The 27,914-nt window shown below is 36.8% G+C and overlaps 1 protein-coding gene across 4 annotated transcripts in view; it reads right to left on the minus strand.

Moving 5' to 3' along the window:
* The window catches only part of Cntn3 (contactin 3), a 396,565-nt gene that overhangs the window by 44,211 nt on the left and 324,440 nt on the right, over positions 1 to 27,914 (minus strand). For all 4 annotated transcript variants that reach the window (XM_041639553.1, XM_041639546.1, XM_041639547.1 and 1 more), the window contains one exon: positions 26,761 to 26,936. In XM_041639553.1, the coding sequence (XP_041495487.1) occupies positions 26,761 to 26,936 (176 nt within the window). The remainder of the gene's footprint in view (positions 1 to 26,760; positions 26,937 to 27,914) is intronic.

Raw genomic sequence — 27,914 nt, forward strand, 5'->3', positions numbered from 1 at the left:
TTGGGAGCATGGGGATCACGGGAGAGGGTAGAAGGGGAAAGGATTGGAAGGGAGAAGAGTGGAGGAAAATGTATAGCATAATAAAAACAATAAAAATAAAATATGTTCTTAATTGAAATAAAAGAATACTACATTTCCTCTTCCCTTTGCTCCCTCAAATTCCTCCTCAATGCCTTCCTCTGAATCCTTCACATGCCTTCCCCATGTGTTGTAATAGGAGCGGTGGGGCTGCGTCCCCAGCACCCCAGCCGCCCACATGGCTAGCTTATGCCCCAAAATAACAACACGCAAACTGTATTCATTTAAACACTGCTTGGCCCATTTCTATCTAGCCTCTTCTAGGCTAATTCTCGCACCTGGACTAGCCCATTTCTAATCATCTGTGTAGCCCATGAGGTGGCTTACCAGGGAGATTCTAGCCTATGACCATTCTGGGTCGGAGCTTCATCGCATGTGCCTCAGAGAGCAGAGCTATTCCCCGCCTCTGCCCAGGAGAGGGGAGCATGGCGTCTCTCTCCAAAGAGCAGAGCTGTCGAGTCTCTGCTCACTTCCTCTTCCTCCCAGCATTCTGTTCTGTTTACTCCTCCCACCTATGTTTTAATCTATCAGGGCCAAGCAGTTTCTTTATTGCTTAACCAATGAAATCAACAGATTGATATACGACACTCCTACATCACCCATGTGATAGCGTTTTGATTGGTATTTGTATAGGAATGGATACAATTGCTGAGTTCGCTTTTTGTTGCTATGTATAAACAGCTCCAGGACTGACCATTCTGCACTGGACAACCAGTTAGGGGCCTTTTTCTTGGGAGAGCCTAATTTTCCTTTTACAAATAGTCATTAGCTGCTTGTAGTTCATTGCTTCAGGGTGGAACTCTATAAGAATTTTCTCCTTGCACATTAACCAATTATTTAAATTAATCAAATATAAATTTTCAAGGTAAAACCCTGTCATATAACATTTCAAATTATAAGTGTTCCTAATGAAACTGAAATTAGAGCAAACACAAATGAAGGCAAATTTGTTTTTGCATTTTGACACAGGTAAACACTGGCCTGTGAACAGCCAAAGATATGTAGCCTTGCTTTTCAATATGATAAAGATAATTTTAAAACAGTTTTGAAGATTTTTAGAAAATATTTTAATATATTTGTGACTCTATCTTAGAGTTTACATACATTTATTACCTGCTCATTTTTTCAATGGAGTGAATAATGCTTCACTCTGACATTCAACATAAAGAAATATTTGCTCGTGTCTCTTTAATAACTTGTACAAGACCTGTCTTCAGAAAAGATACATTCCTTACTTCATGGAAATGCCTTATTTAGGCCATCATTGCTTTGTGTTAGCTCCTATATTGAACTATCTTTAAGAAAGAAGCACACTGCATGAGAAGTTAGAACCAAACTATCCAATGAGAACCTTGAGAACTCATTGATAACTTCATTTATTATCATCAAACAAGACATTGATACATTGGTGTTCAACTACATTGTCAAGTATCCGACTAATTTTGCATTGCCCTATTTTTTTACAATTTTAATAAAATTCATTTTTAAAAATGTCATTACTTAGATATGTTAGTTTTCTTTATTTAAGATTTCAATCAAGGATCTGCTTCACAATTTAATTTTTTGTACAAACACTAATGCGTAAGTTAGATTATTTTGTGAGGTCACTGTGCTAACAAATGGATGGATGGTGGATATAAAAATTACTCACAGATGATGTTGTTTTCTTTTGTTTGGTTCAGCAGCCTTCACTTGTGCTTGTATACTTAATGCATAACCCATATAATTCTTTTCTTATTTTAATTTAGTTTTAATTTCATTTTACCTTCCATCTACAGTTCTACCCCCAGCCTTTTTCTCCTTTGAAGTCTTTCCAGCCCATCCCCCAAATCTACTCCTCCTAATGGGTAAAGTGCTCTTCTTTATCCAATTTGGCCACAGAAACCAAAAGGTTACACACCCATGATCTAGGGTATAGGATAACTAAATAAAACAACATAGAGGTCTGATAACCTTGCAGTAAATTCCTACGAGCACTAATATTCCTTTAATGCTGTCTGTACTGTTCTGTCTTCATTTTTGTGTTCTTTTTCCAAACTATTAACTTCTCCTTCTTTATCAAATAGCATGAGTCAATCGTGTCAAACCTTCATTTTCTTCACCTCCCAGTCTCATTTCCGTTAAATTTTCTCTCTAAAAGCTTAGCAGTGGGATTCTCAGTTTTCTAGAAATAAATTAACTTTTCAAAACTGGTAGCTATAGGCTTACTAGAAGAAGAAAACTAAGAGAGAATTTTCCAATGATTGACACTGAAGCTTAAGGCATCAAAGAATGTTCCACAGTTCATACAGATTTGAGTTCCTTCTTACAGGCATCGTATTATATATATATATAAAAAATAAGGTAACTTCAAAACCTCTTAAGCAACTACTATCACACTTCAGTTACTAGAGATATGATCCTGAGTGGGGGAAACAGTCCTTATATTTACGACGCTGACAGTGAGCAAACAGGGAGCAATCAAACGACCACACAAATTGGTGTAAAATTATAGTATGAGAAAAGTTACATCATGCAGAAGAAATCTATAGTTTTCTGAGGTTTATCTCTCAACTGACAGTTGAGCTAAATTTGTATTAAAGCAGAAGTTAGCTAGGAAAAGGAAAAAAAGAAAAGGGCATGCATAGGTGCAAACTCCAAGGCATGAGAGGGCACAGCCTATTGGAGTGAGTCACAAAGGGGAGGGCAGCTGAATGTGTCTGGGACATAGAGATGACAGGGGTGTAGCCATGTGCATTTATCAGTATGCAGGCATGTCAGTTAAATGTCAACTTGAATAGAACAGGAATCAACTAAGAGATCTCTCTGCCCATAAATATTCCTTCTAGGAAGTTAGCAGACCCTTCCCCTACAGTTGGTAGCACATTCTAGAGGTGGTCAAGATACAAGGAGGTCCAGGCTGCCTGCCTGTCTGGGCTGGTAAAGATGTTGGTTAAACCATTGTTTCCGGCGCTTGCTGATTGCTGTCCATTTCTGACATCAGGACCAGATTTCTTCAGCTTTCTAATGGGACTGAAGACCCGAGAATCTCCCAAGCTCTTTCATATCTCGAGACAGCTGGGGCATCTAGCTTCATGACCTGAGCAGCTATCAGGTTCTCAGCTTCTACAGCATGATCAGCCATTTTGTTACAACCAGCACTTACCATGGAAGCCTTTTCAGGAAACTTCCAGTTCTAATACGTAGTCATTATAATGTTTTTTGTCCTTTAGAGACTCTGGCCAATACTCCAGGAAAATTAAAGTACTCTATGGCTAATGTCAAGTTCATCTTTACATGCTTAAAGACAATATGTTTTTTCTCCTTTGGGTTGCTACATTTATGATTGATTCCCAAGCTTTGCTCCAATCCCTCTCCTTCCACTTTTTTTTAGGTTTCCATGGTGGTGGAGTTGAACAGGGTCATGCAAGGCTCAGCAAGCCTTCTGTCAGGGAGTTACAACTCTAACCTCTAATATCACTCTCAATTATGTAGATAATTATACATATTTTCTTTTATAAGAACACTTATTCCCATATCACTGACATATATCATAAATGTATTTAGTGGCAAAATTATTTTTTGATATTAATAAAATAGCAAAAAGAAGATAATCATTAACTTTCCTGCTTTTTTAGATAATGATGATAATGAAAATTTTGATGTAGTATCAAAAATACTCGTCACAAAGAAAAACAGTACATGAAGTGATAACCCATACCAGGCAAAAACCAGACCATTACTACTAATGACAAGTTAGCTAAAATTCTATTTTTGGTCTGCCATATGTTAGGAACTGAAGTATAATATATATTTTGGAAGTGGGGGGACCTCTTATCCTGACAATGGGGTATGAACTTTGAATATAACATATTGTCAGCACAATTCTTAGGAAGCACTGTCTATGGTAACATGGCTATCAGGCTTCCAAAAGACAAATTTTACGTTTAAAGAGTAAGAAACATGTTCTGATAGCTATTTTTAGAAGGCAGGGTTGAGTAAGTGGGTTTCCTCCTTTTATCACTGTTCACAGTCTGTTATTAACAATTGTCCCACATTAACCATTCCGTCTCTCACCATAGTGATTTTCAAATTCTAACTGGACCTCTGAGTCACATCCAGCTACCTTGAAAACAATGGAGCCTGTAGATCCTTTCTGGAACCTGGCTAGTGTTCTTTTCTCTAAAGGTCCCTGAAAGAGCAGGTAGAGACAAAACAAACCTGTGCATTGATGGCCAAACAAATTACAACTTGTCCCCCATTAACTCCAGTGACTGTAGCAAGGTCACCTTGTTTGTAAATGCATTCTGTCTACTCAAGGAAAGAAACAAATCAGCAGTCATTCAGCCATTCAAACAACTCAGACTGTGTTAAACAGTATTAATTCTTCTGACTGATTAATGACTTTGCTTAATCATCTGGTTGTCTGAACAGGTGATATAGAAGGCAGGTAGAATGTAACCTGTTAATATAAAAATTGTTGAACATTCTTTTTGCCCAGAAACCAGAATAATGATTTGATTATGTGATGTAGAGTCTCAGCCTACCTCTTCCTATGTGTTCTGAAATAATTGACATATTTAGGAGCACACTAATGTGGTTGAACTTTGGTGCATATTTTAGGTTGTGCAAAGTGTCTAAGTTGCCCCATAGGTGTCGGCTTTTAAACATTAAGTTCATGTCAGTAACTAGGGAGTACTTTTCCCCTCAGGCCAGTGTGGCATGTTCACACAATAGCTCATTGTCATGGAGGTCCTTAGACGAACTAGTCTGTCCTATTCCATAGATGTCAACCTAGTGTCGCTTACCCTTGAGTCATTATAATAACACCTTTATAACGTTTATGACATTTTAGTGTTCCGTTGTTCAATTTTTCTTTAACTGAGTAAATTAAATTTAATATGGAAATTGTTATTGTGAATGTGATTTATGTCTTAAATATGAATCAAATCACCCCAATAATAGTTAACGAATGGAATCAAGGTGAATAGAAATGGGCAGAAAGCAATGTGGTTCAGCACTAAGATCTTGGAAAAGGGAATTAGCTGAATATTGTTAAAATCTCTGAGACAGAGACCTTTGCTCTGTTAATTAAAACAGGAGGTTATCAAGTATTAACATTTATAATCACAAACCTGCTACCAACTTAACTAGTCCTCTATAACGAACCTAAATGATTGAAATAAAATGGAAAATGAAAGAGGTTTATTCCATGTATATTATTTAATGCTGTCATTCAGTTTATGGTCTATGTTTTTGGAAAAATGCGGATATTCTGCTTGGATTATTATTTTTATGATATTATTGCCATGTTATGTAGTAATAAGGGCTGCGTTCTCAGCACCCCCAGCCGCCTGCCCGGCTAGCTTATGCCCTGAAATAATTACACGGACACTGTATTCCTCCAAACACTGCCTGGCCCATTCTCTTCTAGGCTAATTCTCACATATTAATTTAGCCCACCTCTAATCATCTGTATGTAGCACCCCAAGGTGCGCTTACCGGGGAGATTCCAGCCTAGTCCATCCTGGGTCGGAGCTTCATCCTGGGAGCGGGGCATGGCGTCTCTGAGGCGTCTGCTCCCGAGAGCAGAGCTGTGGAGTCTCTGACCTCACTTCCTCTTCCTCCCAGCGTTCTGTTCTGTTTACTCCTCCCACCTATCCTCTAACCAATAAAATGGGCCAGGGCAGTGCCTTTATTAGCCAATGACCTTCCTCCATCAATGTTATGATTGTTATTACTGCACTTATGATCCATTTAAACATACTAACTTTTAATACTGCTTGTTTATATTAACTTAAAGAATCTTTTCAAAATGGACAGAAATGTTCACGCTGTATCCTAAGAAATTATGGTAGAATAAACTGGAAAGAAGGGACACTTAACACGGCTCTAAAAAGCAGCCAGGATCAAAAATCATTAAATCTCCTGGGATTTTATGTGCCTAATACCCACTGCTTGGTAAATACAAAACTTGAGATGACTGCTTAAGTCTTCCTCAACTCTAAAAGTCTGAATTCTATATTTAATTCTAAACTTACCTTTAACTTCATACTACACTGTATACTTAAACAACTCTAAATTAATGTGTGAAATAACTATTAAGTTGGGCTGTACTCTAGGGAAATCTTAAGCTGTAACAAGCATTTCTATACATTTTTATCCTGGAAAACAGGCAACATAGACATTGTTGGTGGAACAGAGAGTAGGAGTCAAGCACAAGGGTGACTCCTTGACATAATGCTAGTGTTGTTTGCCAATGGCACTGATATTGTTCATTGAAATTTATGGAAACAAATCAATAAGAAGAGTAGTTCTTAAAATTATACAGAAATGTATACTATATGGCAACCTATATCACTCTAGGATGACTCTCAATTGATTAGACATTTATTTTATAGAATGGAAATATTCTGAACCAGAGGAGTTTATTTTCAGGAACCACTTAATTCATGGTTCACATAAATTATTATTATTATTATTGTTGTTGCTGTTGTTGTTGTTGTTGTTGTTGTTGCTGTTGCTGCTGCTGTTGTTGTTGTTGTTTTGGGGGGTGGACAGGGTTTCTCTGTAGCTTTGGAACTAGCTCTTGTAGACTAGGCTGTCCTGGAACTCACAGAGATCCGCTTGCCTCTGCCTCCTAAGTGCTAAGATTAAAGGCATGTGCCATCATCACCTGGCTACATAAATTATGTTTGTCTTTCTTTTTATATGCATAAAGTATAGCAAGCATAGATCTCTCCTTTGCAATACATTTGGTACACAGGATTGGAAAGCCCAGTGTTGTGATGACTAAAATGTGCTAAACACCTGCTGTTTATTTCTACTACCCCAGCACTCACTACTGCAAAGTAATGACTCAATCCAGAAATTCATTGGTGGCTCAAAGAAGGTTCGTTTATTCTGCTCAGAGAAGAGCAGTCAAGGCAGTAAAGTCATCCCTGTGCAACATCTTAATACACCTGGCTTGATTAGGGGCTGAGAAGCTCATTCACATGGCTGTCAAATTGGGATGGCTCTTACTGAGTTGATCAGAACCTGTAATCTGGGAACCTTGCTACCATTTCAGGGAAACACACTTGCCACATTATGCTAGGTGGCCAGTGGAGGCCGTGTTGCTAGTGTTTGAGGCTGCAGAGATGCAAGAACCCTAGGAAAGACCAATATATTCTCAGCCATGTCTTTGGTTCTTTTCAAGAAGAACTCCAAGGGAGGAAGAATTGTGGATGTATGGTATTTATTCACCAGTATTCATCCTGCCAGGCTGTTCTGCGCTGCCTATGTCAAGTACCTAAAATAAGCTTTAAAAGATAGCCAAATCCCTGACTAGACACCCTTTCTTTTATGTCAGTATTCTGCGTGTGGTCCAGAGAAAGGACTTCTGAAAGCTCAAAGAGAAGACGACGATGCCCCTCTTTAGATAGGTCCTCTTAGAGAGATCTGACTATTTTCAGTACCATCTCAGGTTATTGTGTCTCAACAGTCATTCTCCTGCTTCAGAACTACAGATTTATGATCTCAGAAGTATATTCAAAAAGAAAAGGAAGAATAGGCTCGAAGTTAATGTGACTATAAAAAAACTGACTTAAAAATGATCCAAGAGAAAGGATTATAAAACCAGATTGCTTTCCATAATAATAACTTATAAATTCAAACACTTAGAACTTCTACATTTACTCCAAATGCTCAGGTCTTCCCATCTGACCTATCTACCATTAGTTAGTTTTCCTAATGCTGTGATAAAATACCCCTACTAAAGCAGCTTAAGGGGCAAAGGGCCTGATTTGGGTCTGTTGTTTGACAGTGCAGTCTATATCGATGGGGAAGGCATGGCAGCTGGAGTTTGAGGCAGTGGTTGCATTGCTTCCACAGGCAGGAAGCAGAATGATGAACACTGGTGCTCAGCTTGCTTTCTCCCTTTTCCTCATGCTAACACTCCAACCCATGGAATGGTGCTGGCTACCATGAAGGTGGATCTTCTCACCTGAATCATGTTAATCTAGATAATCCCATACAGACATTTACAGAGGTTTGTCTCCTAAGTGATGCTAGATCCTGTCAAGCTGACAGTGTTTACCATCACAGCCCGTTTCTTCTTTATGCTTCCCTTTCTCAGTTATTTCCAGGCCAGTTAAATAGTATCATGAAATATTATGTCTTACAACATAAAGTGATTTTCATTCTGAAAGTGGAGTAAAAGATCCAGCACAATATGGACAATACAACTCACACAAGGAAGTGGCATGTGATATAAAAGGCAAGCCCCGAATTCTGGAGCTTTTAAGGAGTATAGAAGTTGCCACTTTATCTCAACAAGTAAAAAAGCTGAAGAAGCTTAAAAAAAAATAACAACTCTTCTTAGCTGCATCATGAAAATCAGGGCACAGTGCAAACTGATAAGACAGCACACTAATCTAGAAGTTCATCACTGCCAGAGCAGAAATCCACAAGCTGAAATCTCCAAGAAAACCAACATCATGTGAAAAACTCTGAACTGTATTTGATATATTGCTGGGTGCTCAGAGCAGCCCACTCAGGTGAATGTGGGACACTTTGGGAGATCAGTTAGAAGTAGCCTTCAACAAACTTAGTTGTACTTCCAGGCGCCCTCACAGTTACTATCAAAAGAAAAGTATACACATTTTTGGCTAGAGCAGAGGAAAGGAATGATATCAGAGTTCTGTTCTGCCCCTACTGCTTTCAGGAGTAGCTGCTCTATTAGTCTGATTTCCTGGGGTTTATCAGATCCCACTCAGCCTGAGTAAGGGCAATGCCAACTCCACCCATCTCCAGACATCCAGACCCACATAACAGGAAGAAGATGTTGAGAAAAAAGGAAGTGAAGTCTACTACTCTACTCCAGGGATCCAGGCCATGAGTAAGAAGAATGAAATTTTCTCTTACAGAATTATGGGACACTACAGAACATATCCCCTGTCCCTACAACTTTAACGCTATACTGGTAAGGGCTTATTACCTCCTCTTTTGTCAATAACAGTTCCACCTTTCAAAGTAAGTTATGTTGCATTCCAGAAGATAAAATCAGAGTCTGAAGAGACTTATGAATTGCATATAGAAGGAGCACTGGGATTATCAGACTAGCAATATCAAAACAAGCTTAATATGCTGATGATGCCGATGATGAAAATAAACATATAGGAACACATGAATGAAAATTAAGCTGAAATGTTACAGAGCTCCAACACTGTAACAGAAATGAAGGATGACATTTTTATGGGCTCATTAGAGGATGATGAAGCTCAGGATGGGATATATATCCTTAAGATCATAAAAAAAAGAATTTTAAAGAATAAAAAAGTGCTGGGAGACAGCTCAGTAAGATTGCTTGTCATGTAAGCATGAGGACCTGCACTGGAATTCCCAGTACCAAAGGAACACAGCTTTGCTTGGCTTGCTTATGACTATACCCCTAATACTATGGGATGTGGGGAAGTAAAGGCAAGATGATCTCTAGGGCTTGCTGGCTGGCCAGCCTAGACAAAACTGCAGGTTCTAGGTTCAGTGATAATCTCAAGAAGAACAGGCAGAAAGTGACAGAGCAAATGCACTTTATCATCCTCTAGTTTCTACCTGCTTGGGTATGAGTGCATGCATCCATAGGCAGATATGTATGGGCACACATAGACACAGACATACAGACACACAGACACATATATACACACACACAGAGAGAGACACACAGACACACAAATTTTAAGTGGACTGGAAGAAAACAAAAGTGAGTTTTCAAGAACTATGACATATATATATATATATATATATATATATATATATATATATTATCACATACATTGAATAGGAGTGGCAGAAAGAGGAAACATGAGAATGAAAAGCATTGAAACGGTAGTGTAGTGACAACAAATTCCCTCTCATTCATTCCGAAACACACAACGCAGTACTCAAGAAACACACCTAACATGGTAAATGACAAAGACAAATTTAAACTCAACCAAAAATACATGTAGGCACAGCATATCAATCTCCAGAAAATGGCCAAAAATAATCTTGCAGGAAACTAGATTAGGGGTTAAGAATTAGAACTGCTTCTCAGAAACCAGAACAAGTAAGCACTGGGTAGTCAAGGACTGAGACAAGATCACCACTTCCAAAAAAACTAAACAGCAGCAGTAATAGCAGCATCTACCATTCTTAAAGTCTGACCCAAGGGATAGCTTTTTGCAAAGGGAGGAGGAAATACATTTCCTTAGGACAGTAAATGCTAAAAGCTTTTAGAGAGAGAGAGGAAAAAAAAATGTGTATGGAGTAGAAACCTAAATCTACATAAAAAGGAAGAGCAGCAATGGTGTGGATATAAAGGTAAAATGAAGATGTTGCTTTTCATAGAACTGAGGAGATGCTTAAGGAGTTTTAGAGTTTATCCTACAAGAAAGAGGGCTAGATTCCTGGAACCCATGTAAAAATGCATACTTGGGTCGAGAGAGATGGCTCAGTGATGAAGAACACAGAATATATTTCAAGGACTGGGTTTGATTCCCAGCATTCCCAATGGAGGTTTCCAACTGTTTATAACTCAGGTTACAGTTTCTATCAAGGCTGCTACAGGCTCCAGGCATACACAAGGTATGCAGACATATATGCAGGCAAAACACTCACACATTAACTACCTACCTACCTACCTACCTACTTACCTAACTAACTAACTAAATATATACTGTGTAGTTTGGGCATGGTCACCTCCCTGGAATGGCAGCCTTGGAAACTGGAGAGCTGAACTATAGAGCAAAGCTAGCTAGCAAGATCAGCCATATCAGAGCCCTGGGTTTGACTGAGGAACCCTACTTGAAAAAATAAGGTGGAAAAACAATTGAGGAAATTTCTGGACCTTTGGATAACCACCCCTAGTAGGTAGACATACCACGGACACCTAGGTACATGAATATATAAAAACACATGCACACATATCATATACATTGGAAGTGGAAAAAATTTGTTATTCATATTTGATTCAATAAACTATTACTTGTTCAAGTTAATAGAACCAATGTATTAGATCCAGGGTGAAACTGTGTGTGTTTTTATATATATGCTGATGTAGGCTTATATGTTCATGAGCAAGTGAACTGACTGACAGTAAAACAAGGGAATAAAGGGAGAAATACAGGGCTCTTTATAAAAAGGTCCTTCATTCTATTATGATGATGGAGGAAGGTCATTGATTAAATAAAAAGAAACTGCTTGGCCCTCATTGGTTAGAAGATAGGTGGGAGGAGTAAACAGAACAGAGGAGGGAGGAAGAGGAAGTGAGCTCAGACTCCACAGCTCTCCTCTCGGGAGCAGACGCCTCAGAGAGATGCCATGCTCCACTCTCCCGGGCAGACGCACGCGATGAAGCAAGCCACCAGGTTAGACATGCTGAACCTTTCCCGGTAAGACTGGTGCTCACAGATTATTAGAGATGGGTTGATCGGGATGTGAGAATTAGCCTGTAAGGGCTAGAGCTAAAGGGCCAAGCAGTGTTTTAATGAATACAGTTTGTGTGTTGCTATTTCAGAGCATAAGCTAGCCAGGCTGCTGGGGTGCTGGGGATGCAGCCCCGCCACTCCTATTACAACATTATGAAAGTTTATGTTATAAAGTAGTCTTAAGTACTACTTCATTATAAACCCTACCTACAAAGTAGGTTTAAAAGCAGACTTTAAGCACTCCAAAATTGGCTTGGATTAATTACAAATATATAGTACAACTGTAGGAGAACCACTTAGAAATGTAAAAAAAAAAAGTATAAATGACATGGGTTCCAGTCTGTTTGTGTGGCAACAGAATAATATGAGCTGGGAAGTTTATAAACAATAGAAATCTGGGGCCAGAATGTTGGCTCAGTGGCTAAAGATACTGCTATCTAAACTGAAGACCTGATTTTGATCCCTGTAACCCATATTGTGTAAGCAAGTTGTCCTGTAACCTATGTGTGTGTGCTGTATAATATATGCATTTTCCAGATTCACATACACATTCCTAATAAAATAAGTCAATAGAGAATTTAAAATGAAAGAAGAAATTCAATTCTCAGGAGGCTGAAAAGTCCAAGGTTAAGGTTTCTGGCAAGGGATTTACTTCTAGTTCAGAGATGATGCTCTTTTTTCTGCACCCTGACAATGTAGACAGCAGGGTGAAGGTTCTCTCATAAGGGCTCTCTACCTCTGCAACCTGAGCATCTCCCAAGGCTAATTTCTTAATATTAACAACTTGGCAGCTAGCTTATTAAAGACATTCCAGGAAGTGTACAAATATTTAGTTGGTAACAATAATCTTAGAAGAGATGAAAATGGAATCACAGAATTGTTTCACTAAAGGCAGATAAAGCATGGACAAGAAAATAGCCCCTCCCCAAAAGAAAACAATAATAACAACAGAGGTGTTAATTCAGCTTTTCTGGTGATTTCTTTGGATATTAACATCCTAAGAGTATCAGCTAAAAGAAAAAAAATACATATACTGGAAACAAAGGATGAGACCTAGCTGTATATTGCCTATAAGAAACTTAACTACAGAGTTAAGTATACACTTTTTGAGTGATATACCAAACATTTGTTCAAACAGGCTCTGAGGATTAGAAAAGCCAACTAAGTACTGAGGAAGTGTCAATTTTCAAGCAGATACAATCATTCTTAATATTTATGTGCCTGAAAAAAGAATATGAAATACATATGAAAATCTGAAAGACCTGTCAGGCAAAAATAGGCAAAGCAGTTATGATACTTGGGGGCTCTTATATCCCTCTCTCATAAACGCAAAGCAAGCAAGTAGAAAATAAGAAAGGATATAATTAAATTAAGCAGCAGCATCAGTTTAATGGATTTAACGGCATCTATTCATCACTTAATCTAACAATAGTAGATAATGCATTCTTCTTACCTTAAGTATTAAAATTCACCAAGACAGAATCCATTCAGGCCCATAAAACATACCTTATAAACTGTAAGGCACAGGGGGCTGGCAAGTTGTCCCAGAAGGGAAAATTCCTTCTCATTCAAGTCATGACCTAAGTTTGGTCCCCAGAACTCACATAAAGGTGATAACAGAGAAATGATCCTACAAAGGTATCCTCTGATCTATACATGTATACTATGATACATATGCATCCACAAGTATACATACATGTACATATACTCAAAGATGGTAATTAAAAATTAGAAAAGTTAAATGTATAGTAATCATACAATGTCTGCTCTGGGACAAGTATAGAATTCAGCTAAAAAACAAAACCAGAAAGATAAAAAAATGTCCTGAAACTGTTGGTGATTAAATGATAAATATCTACATAATACAAGAAATATAAACAAAAATTATGAAAATATTTTAAGTGAATGCAAATGAAAATACAAGATATTAAAATTTGTGGGCTGAAGAGTTTATGCTTAGCGGAAATTTAAAGCAATGAGTGTGTTTATTCGAAAGCAGAGATATAAAAATCAATCATTTATGATTCAACTTTAGAAAACAAGAGACAGAAGAACAAATTAAATCTAAAGCAAGCAGAATACAAGAGATAAATACTAGAGCAAAACCCAGTAAAATTGAAAACAGATCAATAGCAAAAATCAACAAAACTCAAAAGACAGTCCTTGGAAAAGGTCTTTGCTATCAATATGCCTCCAGCCATGGTAACATGACAAAGGAAAACTGACATGCTCTGGTCCTAACAGATAGAAAAGAGAACATCACAAAGCACCCACAGACAGTTAAAGGATAATGAAGAAAAACTTTAAACAATTCTCTGCCCATAAATCCAATAGCCTAGGGGAAAAGGACCAATACTTCGAAAGATACAACTTGTCAAATCTCATACAAGAGGAAAAAGACGAAAAAAATAAGCCAATATCAAATAAAATTATTGAATCAATAAATCTGAATCTCCCCAAACAGAAAGATTAGAATGAGTTTGGTTCAAAGGTGAATTCTGCATAACTTTTAATAGGAGAAAAATCACACCAATTCTCCACATTTTTTCCACAAAATAGAGCAGAAGAAATACTTTCAAACTATGATGGCAAAATTACACAAGCCAGACAAAGTCACTACAAGTAAGCTATGTAGTCATACCTCACAAATATAGATGAAAAACTCCTAAGCATATATTAGCAACAGATTCAAACAATTCACCTCTGTTTCATTGTAAAGGAGGAACTAGAACTTTATGTTACAAATGAAACATACACACACACACACACACACACACACACACACACACACGAAAGAATCAACAAAATATCCCAGAACTAATAAATGATGCAGGGCAAGAGATTTTTCTTTCTTCTGTATCAGCAGTATACAAATGATATTTGAAATAACGAATCTTACTATTTTTGTCTGCTCTCATAATACTGAAATATTTAGTCTTAAATCTAATAACATACCCATACATGCTATGAAGAACTACAACATTTGATGAAAGAAATCAAAGAACATAACAAATAGAGATGGATTACATGTCTACTTCTTCCATTTTAATTTTCATGTTGATCATATTGTCAGCCAAAAGCCTAAGATGTTATTTTGTGGACACCAACAACATATTTTTAAAGGTTACATTTGAAAGCAAATGATCCCAAATGTCAACTCAGTTCCTGAGAACAAAAACTGGAACACTGATATCATCCAACCTCAAGGTTTATTCTAAAGTTCTAAAGCTACATAAATCAAGAGAGGGTGGTGGTAAGTGGTGAAAGAACAGACAAAAGATCAGTGGGGCTGAATAGAAAGTACAGAAATAGCTATAAAATGCAGCCAACCAATATTTGATAAAAGAGCAAATGAAGTACAATGGACGAAAGTAGCCTTTTCTTCATATGGGTACAACTGGATATTCACATGAAAAGGAATGAATTTAGACATAGGCCTTATGCGCTGCAGGATAATTAATTCAAAATGTACCATAATCCTAAATAGAAAAATATCCAACTTACAGACGATCATATATGATAAAGTTTAGATGACCCAGGGTATGGCAAAAGCTTTATAGGAACAGCATCAGAAACACTATTTATGAAACAACGGCCTGTCAAGATAGATATGACCAATTTGAATAGTCGTAATCTGAAACATACCAAGAGAATGCAAAATCAGACCACAGATCACGGAGAACATCTGCTAGATCTAATGATGGATTTCCATGTAGAACATACAATACAGTGCACAAAACTCCACAAAATGAAAAGGAGCCACTCAATCAAAAAATGAGCATAGAACAAATACCACCATCCAAGAAAATGTATAAGTCACAAGTAAATATATCAAACAGATTCAACATTCTATGTTATTAGGGAATGATGAATTAAAACGAACAAATAACTGCACGTACCTTTTCAGAATACCAAGGCTATGAAGTATCAGTACAGCTGGAGAGAAAGTAGCAAATTTTGGACACTGATCTTGGTATAGTCACTTTGAGGGCACTTAGAGAGTTTCTTAAACATAAGTATATTCTGTGCCAAAATGCAGTCTCTGTACTTCTCAGTATTTAACCAGATAAAATGAAAATTTACAAACACACAAACACCTACTCATTGAGTCTTAGGGCAACTTTATTCACAAATGCCAAAACAATGAACTGATCAAGATAACAATTATTAGAAGAATGGATAATTAGCGGGTTACACTTGGAGAGTGCCATATTATATTGATGTTAAAAGAAATGAGCCATGTAGCCACAAGGAAACATAAATTTATGTTAACTGGACATAGTGAGAGGACCTATTTAAAAAGAACTAGACACAACCTGGTAATAAAACATGGCATTTTTAGCCTGAATGACAGAAAAGGGATTCCAGTATAGATGGTTGTGAGACACCATGTGGTTGTTGGAAATTAAACTCAGAACCCCTGGAAAATCACCCAGAGTTCTTAATCACTAAGCCATTTCTCCAGCCCCTACATGGCATTCTTGATAAGACAAAACCCTGGAGAATGGAAAAGAGATGCATGGTTGTCAAAAGTTAGAAAGGAAAGAGGAATGATTAGTCAAAAGGCAGTCCTTTCCTTAGTCACAAAACATTCTGAACAATATGAAAATGGTACGCACATATGTGGACGTTAGTTTTTTTTAATTGTTAACGTGATACTTTCTAGCATCACTTACAAAGAAAGTCTCAATAAAGACTGCTTACATCAGGTTCGCCTGTGGGCATGTAGGGATTACCTTTATAACACTGAGACAAGAATTCCCATCGGTTGTACATGGCACTATTCCTTAGGTGGGGAGGAGGAAAAGGGGGAATTGAGCTGAACAAAAGCATGCACACATGGTATAGGAGGGTCTTTTGCCTATGTGTTACTTTTATTGGTTAAATAAAGAAGCTGCCTTGGCCTTTTGATAGGCCAGCCCTTACGTGGATGGAGTAGACAAAACAGAATGCTGGGAGGAAGAAGGCAGTGTAGCAGACACCATGGCTCTCCTCTCTGAGATGGACGCTGGTTAGACCTATGCCGATAAGCCACAGTCAAGTGGTGATACACATTATTAGAAATGGGTTAAACTAATATGGGAGAGTTAGCCAATTAGAGGCTAAACATAATGGGCCAGGCAGTGTTTAAATGAATACAGTTTTCTGTTTAATTATTTTGAATGTAAGCTAGCTGGATGGTGGGACGATGTCCATTACCGTTTTTTACTACACACACACACACACACACACACACACACACAAACACACACACACACACATTGCTTTCTGGTGCGGGACAATTGTCTGTATTCTGTCAATCATGTTTTAAATAAACACTAATTGGCCAGGCAGGAAGTATAGGTGGATAAACCAGACAGGAAGTAGAACAGGAGAATGCTGGGAAGGAGGGAGTCCGTTGCTCCCATTACAGCCCAGACCATCGAGAAGCAAGATGTAACTTACCCAGCTGAAAGGTACTGAGCCACATAGCAAACATAGATAAGAATAATGAGTTAATATAAGCTACGAGAACTAATAAGAAGACTGAGCTAATGGGCCAATCAGTGTATAACCTAATGTAGACTCTCCATGTGATTTTCTTTGGGAATTGCCAGCTGTGGGAACAGGGCAGGACAGAAACCCCACAAGCAGGCCCCTCACGTTACAGCTTTCTGTTCTAATTACAGATATAATGTGACAAGTTATATCGAGATCGTGTTGTTGTGAGCTGTCTGAAGTGATATACTATAACCTGGAATTCTGAGCTAAAATAAATGCTTTACCGATCCATTGCCCATAGCAACAGAAAATGAAACAATGAAAACTGAAATATATGTGTGTATATATATATATATATATATATATATATAATTTTGTTGAACTGAGAGTGTACAATATTGAGTGAACTTAAGTATATATTATAAATTTGTGATGATAATGTACTAATGAAATACCATCAACTATTACAACTATAACTTTCTGGGGAGAGATGCTGATAAAGAAGGTTGCACTTATTCATATGGGGCATACAGAGATTCTACTTTCCCCCAAATTTTGTTATAAAATTTCCTTAAATTTACTATTAAATATAACTTATAAATTACAAAATCCACAAGTCAAAAAGTCCATATGTTATGTGATTTAATTTAAATGAAATGTATAGATCATGCAAATAATTAGAGATGGATAAGACAAGAGTAATAAGTAGAGTTTTGAAAAAAATATCAGTTTGATTGTGGTTACTGACAACACTGAAGTTTATTTGTCAATGAAGTTGATAAAAAATTCCAATCACAGAATGAATAAAATGTAAAACAATAAATAGCACTGATTATTTTTCTCCTGACTTGGTATAATCTATTTCACCATTGAATAATTGATTAGAAATAGCCATTTTTAGATATTATTCTCCTACTTTAGGGTGTTCTCATAACCTTTTCTGAACCTTCTGTGCCAAAACCAAAATAACAAACAATAACAACAACCCCCCAAAATAATGAATCTATACAATATTGCAAACTATATCTAGTTCTTCCAGGGAACATTGGCTTCTACATTAAAGGTGACATTTAGTTTTGTATTTGGCAAGTCACATATTCCTAGTGATGAATTTTTAAAAAGGAGGATCAGAAAGCTGTACAAAATAGCAAACAAATTATTATTGACTCAAATTTTATAAAACTTAAAATATTGTGCACTACTGAAACTATATTTTAATAGGCAAGTATATCATACATAAACACATACAAAGCTATGTCCTCCACAGTGAATAGGTTTTTAAATTTTCTGAAGCTGAGAGTGTGTCCAATAATAAAATTATCAGTGTGCCCTAATATCAATAACAAATATTCAGCTTCAAGCCAAGCTGAATAAGTACTCAGTGCCAGGCGGTGGTGGCGCACGCCTTTAATCCCAGCACTCGGGAGGCAGAGGCAGGCGGATCTCTGTGAGTTCGAGACCAGCCTGGTCTACAAGAGCTAGTTCTAGGACAGGCTCCAAAACCACAGAGAAACCCTGTCTCGAAAAACCAAAAAAAAAAAAAAAAAAAAGAAAAAAAAATAAGTACTCAGTGATGTCATTTTACTATGGGGAAATATGATAAAATCCAGATTTGCAACATGCACTTATATGCTCATACTTTTCTTTGTATTTTACATACAATATAAATATTTAGCCATGTATTTAAAATTTGAGAAAAAAGCCAATGAGTTTACTTTAGTCATATGGGGTAGTTAATTAAATGTCAATTTAGATAATTTCTACTGTGTTAGAAAGTAAATATTCAATTATTTTTATAGAAATGACTTGAGTACAGAATTCTCTGCTTATCCATTGTTCTTTCCTTTCTTATGTGCTCTTTCTCATGGTTAATGATAAAGTTTTTCTTTGTTCATTACATCAATATGTTTTAGATAACACTTAGCTATTTTGAGATTATATTAATTTCATATCATTTCCATATTTTTCCATTTCTATGTATTATTTTTTATTATTTTCTGAGCTACACTTTAGAGGGTCTTGAAAAACTGCAAAGGAGCATGATATTGTCTAATGGGAAGGTGATTTTATGAACATATTACTTCAATTATTCATAGAATCAAATTGCCCACTTATAATTTTTGACAAATTGATCTTCAGCAGTTGAAACAATAAGAATGACTCAGAAGTTCTACACACTGATTTTCTTTTTCATTACTTCTTTGCTTGCTTTTGCTATTGTATATTTTAGTGGGATATTATTTGAGAAATTTGAAAATTGCTATGGTTTCTTATTATAACTTCACCATGAAAAGGCACATTTCCAAAGTGAACATTTTTTCTTGATTTTTTTTGAAATATTTGAGACTCCAACTGCCAAAGGAAATAATCAAACACTTTTCTACATACTGCTTATCTCCCTCAAATTTTGCTATCCTTGCTCCTTGTTCTATATCAAACATTTCTATATTGTCACCTGTATCCTGAAACTGACCACATATGGGTGATCTGTTCCTTCTGTGTTGGTTGTAACTATTATTGTGATTATGGATTTCCATCTCATTGGCCCAGGAAGAAAGATGAGGACATGACTGATGTCAGAAGCATCTAAGTTCATCATTGCCTTCTGTGAGATGATCTAACTTACTCTCTGGAATTCTGATGAAAGCAGCTGCTCCTTTTCTTTACAGACATGCACACACAGAGCATCACATATGTAATGTGCCCACATCATCATATGTAAGAAGAGATCAGTCACAGCACCCCACCGTGTTCTGGGAGCTTCACTGTGGCTTTCCTTGTGATAAAATACCTGAGACCTTCAGTGAAGTCAAGGTCCTGACCTTCAGCATGCTGGTGTTCTTCAGGGTCTGGGTAACATTCCTCGCTGTCTGCCTCAACTCCAAGTGAAAGCTGTTCCATTGAGGCCACTGGTACACATTTGCTGATATGTATTTTTTTTCCCCAAGATGCCACACTGTTTTGCTAAAACCTGATAAGAATTACTTTAAAATAACAGGAACAGCCATGCAGCAGAGCATACTGGCAACATAAATTCAACTCAATGTCTCGATGCATACATGAAGCTCTTAAAAGTTTTCAGAAAAAACGTATTTATGAACTCTTTTTTTATAAGAAATGTAAGTAATTATTGAAATTATGACACTTCCTGAGATAAAGCTGTACCATTACAATAGGCAAATATTACGATATTATATACTATCTCTTTCCTCAAGTAAGTGATTCTTACTTGTCTTTCACTGGTAGTTTTTTTTTTTTTTTTTTTTTTTTTTTTTTTTTTTTTTTTTTTTTTTTTTGGTTTTTCGAGACAGGGTTTCTCTGTGGTTTTGGAGCCTGTCCTGGAACTAGCTCTTGTAGACCAGGCTGGTCTCGAACTCACAAAGATCCGCCTGCCTCTGCCTCCCAAGTGCTGGGATTAAAGGCGTGCGCCACCACCGCCCGGCTTTCACTGGTAGTTTTGCAGCAGCTGGCAGGTTACTAGTGTTAGTCCCTCTATTTCCTCCCATTTCTCCGTTTAGTTAGCATAAGCCTGCTGATCTGCTTGGTTTTATTGTCAACATCCTCAAATCGAATCACATGAGCAGGGGCCTCAGCTGAAGAACCATCAGGATTCCAGTCATTGATTTGTAGAGACACATTTCAACCATTGTTGGTGACATCTAACAGCCGCTCAGCCAAAGACAGAATGGTAGAAGGTAGGATTCCTCTCTCTATTCCCCTCTTGCACACTTAGCCTTCCCTCTGTTTTCCAAGCTGATTTCCCCTCTCCCAGCTGTTGTTGATTGTCTTACTGACACCAGAACACGTATTCTCAGGGTCCACCACTGAATAAGTACTGCAGGCTCTCTCAGTGAGCCTTCAAGGACTTCATCACCAGTCTAGAACCCAGACCCATTGCATGAACAGATATTGGACTGTTAACCTCTTTGGCATGATAAAGTCTCAGGGAATACACAAACTGCTAAGTCACACAGCCTCAAGTTCCAAGCCTCTGCTTGGTTCTCAGCCTCTCAGATGCAAACAACAGTTGTTATTACTCTAATATATGTTGACTTAACCATTTCGCTTATCTGTATTAGCTTCCCATCCCTTCTTTTAGTTAATTAAAAAATAAAATTGTAAAATTACATTGTAAGAAATTGCTATGAATTATTCCTTATTTGAAATTATCCTTTTGTTATTCTTCTTTTTGTCATTTTTATTAAATACTTGCACATTTTCCTTCACATTATTTTATTTTTTTAAATATATTTTACTAGTTCTTTGATAATTTCATATGCCATGTTTTAATCATTTTTATTCCCTCCCCTACCTCCTTCTTAGTCACCTACCTCTTTCCCTTTCTCCCTCTCATATATATATATATATATATATATATATATATATATATATGTACCTATAAAGGCTAACTTATGTTGCCCATATATTCATATATTCTTGGGCAGGCAGTCTCACAGTGGAGCATGGTCAATTTACTAGAAAATCCACTTTTAGAGAAAACTAACTTTCTCTTCCCAGCAGCTCTCAATTACCAACAGCTTCTTTTTTAAATAGATTTTTATTGAGCTCTACATTTTTCTCCCTCCCCTCCCTTCAACCTATGCTTCCAATTTACTCAGGAGATCTTGGATTTTTCTACTTCCCATGTAGATTGGATATATGTAAGTCTTTCTTAGGGTCCTCATTTTTGTCTAGGTTCTCTGGGATTGTGATTTGTGGGCTAGTTTTCTTTGTTTTATATTTAAAAAAAAACACTTAGGAGTGAGTATATGTGATAATTGTCTTTCTGGGTCTGAGTTACCTCACTCAATATGATGTTTTTTAGCTCCACCCATTTGCCTGCAAAATTCAAGATGTGATTATTTTTTTCTGCTGTGTAGTACTCCATTGTGTAAATGCCAACAGCTTTTAATGGCTGGGTCTTCAAGCCCAACCTCCTGTTCCTTACTGGCATTTGGTTTGGCTTGACGTAGCACATGTCTTGTGTAGGCCATCACAACCTCTTTGAGTTCATATGTTTACCTGCCCTGCTGTGTCTAGAAGACATGCATGAGTGAACTGATAACATCAAAAGTTCTGTGCATATGCCTTACTTCACCTAGTGCTTCGGGAAGTCCTAAGTTTATAACCCCTGAGCACATTATGGGCAGAAGTATGACTCATGGAGTAGGCATGCAACAATTAGAACCATTTCTCTGGTGGATTTCTATTTTATGGGCTCAGTTGAATTCTCTTAATGATCTTGTCAAGTAAGCTAATACTTTGAATTTGGCTCACACATAAAGCACAAGTGTTTTTTTTTTTTTCTTGCACAAGAGTTTTAACACTGCTTAAGCACATATGTTTTAAGCACTGGGACATAATCTGAATAGTATGTGGAATAAAGATGTTTACCTTGGTATTGAAGATCCACATATCTTTTACATATCCAGTTTTACACTGAAAATAACCATTGTCTTCATATCCAAATAATTCAGTGAAGTGAATTTAGTCCGAGTGACCATGTCATATTCCTGCACAGAAAACACTATGCTGGAACACAAGCTTATCTACTCCTGAGAAAAGGACAATAGCTCAAGTGTTAAGCTCACACGTACCTGCTGCAAACACAGTGAGATTGTGGCCTTTGGGAATAAATCACAGTTAAGTGAGCCAGTTAAATGAATGGCAGATTGGCTGTCACTGCTCTCTTTCTTGCCGCTTTGGCTGTCACTGCTCTCCTTCTTCTTGCTTCCAGTGACTTTTATCCACATACATTCTAATTCATCACAGACCTGATTCCACAAAATGGTTGTGAAACTGTTCTGTTTGGTTCTAGACATCCATCATTTCTAAAGCACCTGCACCACATAAATGCTTATTGTAATACACAGACACTATATATATATACATATATGTATATATGTATATATGTATATATATATATGTATATCTTAGTAAATGTAAGGTGAATATCTACTGTGTCTGGGTTTGAAAGGTTCTATTTGTGGAATTCCCTAATATAATGTCTTAACTCCAGAATTTCACTTTTTTTTCAGAATTTCACTTTTTAAGCAAACCAAAAATATCCCTGAATGTCCCCAAAAGCTAGGCCCTAGGGATTCTTCAGCTATTTTTCAACACTATTCTCTTGTTCTTCTTGGCCTTTGGGCCATCTGTTCTGATCAGTGGAAGCTGACATTTATTTAAAAGTAAGGCAAGACATACATGGTATTATTGGGATAAAAAGTCAAATTGTCTTTTCTGAGTACACTCATGGGGTGAAACCTTGAACTAAATATGACATTGAGTGAATGTTACCCCACATACATATTGTTAGGCTGTGTCTTTTATAACTCTCCATACATGAAGCATAGGTGACCAAGTGTGTGGACACATACATTGTCTGCATGTACACAGTGATATAGGAAACTATTTTGTTGTGGCTATGAGAAACAGAGAAACCAATGCCTTCAAGATCTCATGGAAGAAGGGGACACACAAATACTAAAATCTGATGTGAAAAGGTGAGAACTAAGGAGCAGAAAATCATATGACCTACTCAGGTGTGAGTGCCATGAAGTAGATGGAAATATTCCAGGACTCCTATGTAACAGAACACAAATCCATTCATATCTCACATTGCCTGGATTTATTTGCTCAGCACACTGGACTTACACCCTTACTAATCGTTGGATGGTACAATTATGTTCATGTTATTGGCACAGATTGAAGCATATATTTTGATCTGCTATTTCTTTTGTTACAATTTGCTTCTGATACTTGGTTTAATAAGTTCTTCTGAGTGCATCATTTTGACATTTCAGAAAGTTATGACTGGTATTTTAGAATCCTTTGGTTTAGTATTCTAATCTACAGTAACAGTGGTGGAGCCTGTTGACGTTATGAATTTTACCTGAGCTTTTTTTTTAAAGTAAATACCAATTTCCATATACCTAATATAGTCCAAAAAGCAACTAGTTGAATCAGTTTGTTCAGATATGAGTCAATTTTTCTGTAATGTAACTATCTAACTACCCCATCCATTGTCAACATGATTCTTTAGACTATAAACCTTACTTAGACAATTCTTCTACTCACCTGGGATTTTTCTCATTATCCACTGTTTTGGAAAACAAAGAATATATTTATAAATAGAGAGAGAGAGAGAGAGAGAGAGAGAGAGAGAAAAGAGAGAAGAGAAGAGAGAGAAGAGAGAGAGAGAAGAGAGAGAGAAGAGAGAGGAGAGAGAGAGACAGAGAGAGAGAGAGAGAGAGAGAGAAGAGAGAGAGAGAGAGAGAGAGAGAGAGAAGAGAGAGAGAGAGAGAGAAGCATACGGTCTAGGTATTATTGTGTTTGCTGCACTGAATACAAAATCATAAGACAAGGGTTGCTATGTAATTTCCTTCCCATGCAACAGAAAACTGATTTACTTAATTGTTTGTGCTTAAGGGCAATGTCATTTTGTATGGCTTACTGTTTTATACTGATGTGAGAATATTAAGTTTCTAATAGCACAAGTCAATAAAAAAATCACAGGCCATGAACTTTCATGTTGTGGAAGAAACAAAAGACACAAGTGATTGCATTAATTTATAAAATTTCACGTTTCAGACACTAAACTGTTCTCAGAGATGACTTTATATTCTCTGTACAAACCATCCATGCTATGCCAATCATGAGAGCTAAATTACATTATCAACTCGAATGTTCTTAACTCTGACTTCATCTTACACAAGTAGCAGCTACCCAGTTGAGCCTTTAAGCATTTCTACATATTATCATCAAACTCCTTTGGATTTAGAATGTCTTCTTGCATATTTATTTAGCACTAACTAACACAGAGGGTCTTGTATTAGATAAAATATTGCAACAGATTATGATTCAGATGATAAATCACAAACAATTTTATGACATAGCAGAAGTAACTAATGCTTCAAACTGAATTCTTCATTTAAGAATTTAAACCAGAACATATTCAGAGAATTTTTCGAACTGGATAATGGTCATTACAAAAGTAATTGGAGGTGTTTATTATTCTCAAGACTCTTTACAGTGCCAGGCATTATCACAGGGGACTCTGAATGGAGGACAATGCTAATTTGAGAATGCCAGCACATGTTTTCCCTGTTGTTATGGAAGACATGAGTGATAACTGCCAAGTACACATTTGAAGGCTTGAGAAAAGGAATGCTGAGGGCTTGTAGCAATTAAAAACATTATCAAAGCCTTCAAGCAGGAAGAACTAAATAAAGTTAGATGATGGAAACCAGGAGTGGTACTTAATCTATTGTACTTGTGGCTTGTTATCTAACACCATATTTAATTATTTTTCTTTATATGATTTAGTTTCTTAGGGTTGCCATAGCAACAATAACAACAACAGAACATCAACAGTAGCTTAAAAACAACAGACACATGTCTTTTTCCAATTCTATGGCTGAAAGTCTTCAATCAAGATTGCAGACATGGCCATGTTCCATTCAGTATCCTTAGGGGTTAGTGTCTTCTGATCTCTTCCAGCCTCTGCGGTCCTAGGTATCTATTGCTTTGTGGGGACATTGCTGTTTCCACTGTCACATGATATTTCTTCCTCCTTGTCTGTCTTTCAATGGTGTTCTCTTCTTTGTGAATCTCTATCCAAACTGCATTGTTTTTATAAGATGATCATTTATATTACATGAGGTCCCATTTCACTCCAGGGTGACCTAATCTTAATTTAATGAGTATTTTTTGCCACAGTCCTAGTTCCAAACAAAGTTATGTTCTAAAGTACTGAGCTCTAAGATTTTGATAGATTCTTTAGGAAGACAGAATTTAGTCACAAGAAGAAATCGTCTGAAGTAGCATAGAACTCTGAAACATTATATGGCTAAATACACACACACACACACACACACACACACACACACACATAACAAGAAACCTTTATCAAAGAAATATCACTACATTGACCATCATCTGGTTATCTACTTTACTGATGCTTACACAGTAAGTCTATAAATACACTGCACAGATTTGACATCTTTTCATATAGAATGACCCTCTCCAGGGTCAATGGGCCCCAGAACGTATCAATAAGGCTGGCATTGCTGAATTGACCTCATAGATATCCACCCAGCTATGAAGGCTTTGGTTAGTCTTTTGGTTCAATATAAACCCACTTCTTAGCCATTCTTCAACTATTAATTTTTCCTTGTAATCTATACTTTTTCTACCTTGTACTTGTCACAAATGAGACAGAAAGGAAGAGGACATTTGAGAGAATTTGCATTGTAGATACAAACAGAGGAGCTTAGGCCTCAAAACTCTACAAATTCTCTCCATGACTCTGAGAAATCAATTTATTACACTTTTCAAATCCTGAGTTTGTATACCTGAACAGTGAAGAGTCTTAGAGCTAATACTCAATGAAACTACGAAGCTTGTTTTTGATTAAGCATCTACTATGCAATCTAGATGAATTACTTAGTAACATAAAGCTGCCTTCCATTGCATCACAAAGTGGCTGTTTGAAGATAAAACACTTTCAGAGCACACCAACCACAAAATGTTATGAAGCATAACATTAAATATAAATGGAGAAAGAACCAATTCTACTTGTGGTTATAGGATAAAGTAAATGTTCTTAATTTCTAGTGCTTAACAAAAATAAAATTAGACCAGACCAAATTTTGGTAGCCAAATTTACCATCTTGACAAGCATTTCTATGTGTTGTCTATGCACCAGATATTTTTGAGAGGAAAATGTCATAGACCTATATAATAAAAAGAATATTAGAAAAGTGACATAACTTACCCCACCAACTTTCTCAAAGTGGGATCCATCTTTCTTGAAGTCCGTAAGGGCTCCATTGAAATACCAGGCAAACATAATATCTAATAGCGGGTCATGTTGCACCTGACAGGGTAAAATGACGCTCTCACCAACAGCGACATCCATGTTAGAAGGAGCCAAAATTATTTTCGTTGGTTCTATTGGTAGACAAATTATGAATAAACAAAATTTCATGGTGATAAAAGTAATTTTTGTATTTAGATTATTTATCTGAGTTAGAACGCATATGTTTGTGTATGTGTGAGTGTACATACCCACTTATGGGATTAAAAGTCTTCAATATTAAAGAGGCATCTTGATGTAAAGTTATATTATATTTTTCCAGCCTCACCAATGTTTTAAAGAGAATTAAGATATTTGAGCCTGTAAATGATATATGCTCAGAGCACAAACTCACCTGCAAACGAGTTATACTAACAACAAAATCAATTCACCTAAGTTTCATAGTTTTGTGAAATATGAGGGTAGAAATAAGATTTCCCATATTCTCACAAATCTTCAGTGAGTAGCAAGAGTATTCAAATCCAAAATGCAAATAAGCTCAAAATGTTCTTGTTTACTGATTTAAACAAACACGAGAGGAGCCCTATGCCAAGACTGGTTTATGGTTGATTTTTGTCAGCGCTAATGCCTACCTGCATATGTTCCCCTGTTACAATCAGATACATCCCACCCATAGTGATTTCAGCTTTTCCTGACCTTACCTTCCCACTGTTTCTTATTAGCATTTTACCCCAGGGGCAACAGAAGTCATCAAAGAACTGTTTGTATATAGAGAGTAAATAACTTAGGATATTACCTCTTCTACCCAATCTAGTAAGGCTTTGGTCCCTCGTCTGACCTAGTCCCATAAGGGTCTCAAGTAAACACTGTGCTGTTATATCCAGTGGTAAAATTTTGCTCTTTTATGTCTCGACCTCTCATCTATTTCCCCTCTGCTTCTCTTGGTGTCTCTCATACCATGGTCTTTTAGTCTCTTCCTTCTGGTCCAGTCAGTCGGCCTTTTCCAAATCTCCCCTTAGGAAACGTCCTTTTTTTTTTTTTCTAGTTTTTTAAAATGTAAAGTGTGTTAAGCTCTGTCATTTCCAAATATTGATCATTTTTAACACATTAAT

This window comes from Microtus oregoni, unplaced genomic scaffold (assembly GCF_018167655.1).
Source record: "Microtus oregoni isolate MIOR12 unplaced genomic scaffold, Mior012 000002F_ref0000024, whole genome shotgun sequence".
In the NCBI taxonomy this organism is placed as follows: Eukaryota; Metazoa; Chordata; class Mammalia; order Rodentia; family Cricetidae; genus Microtus; species Microtus oregoni.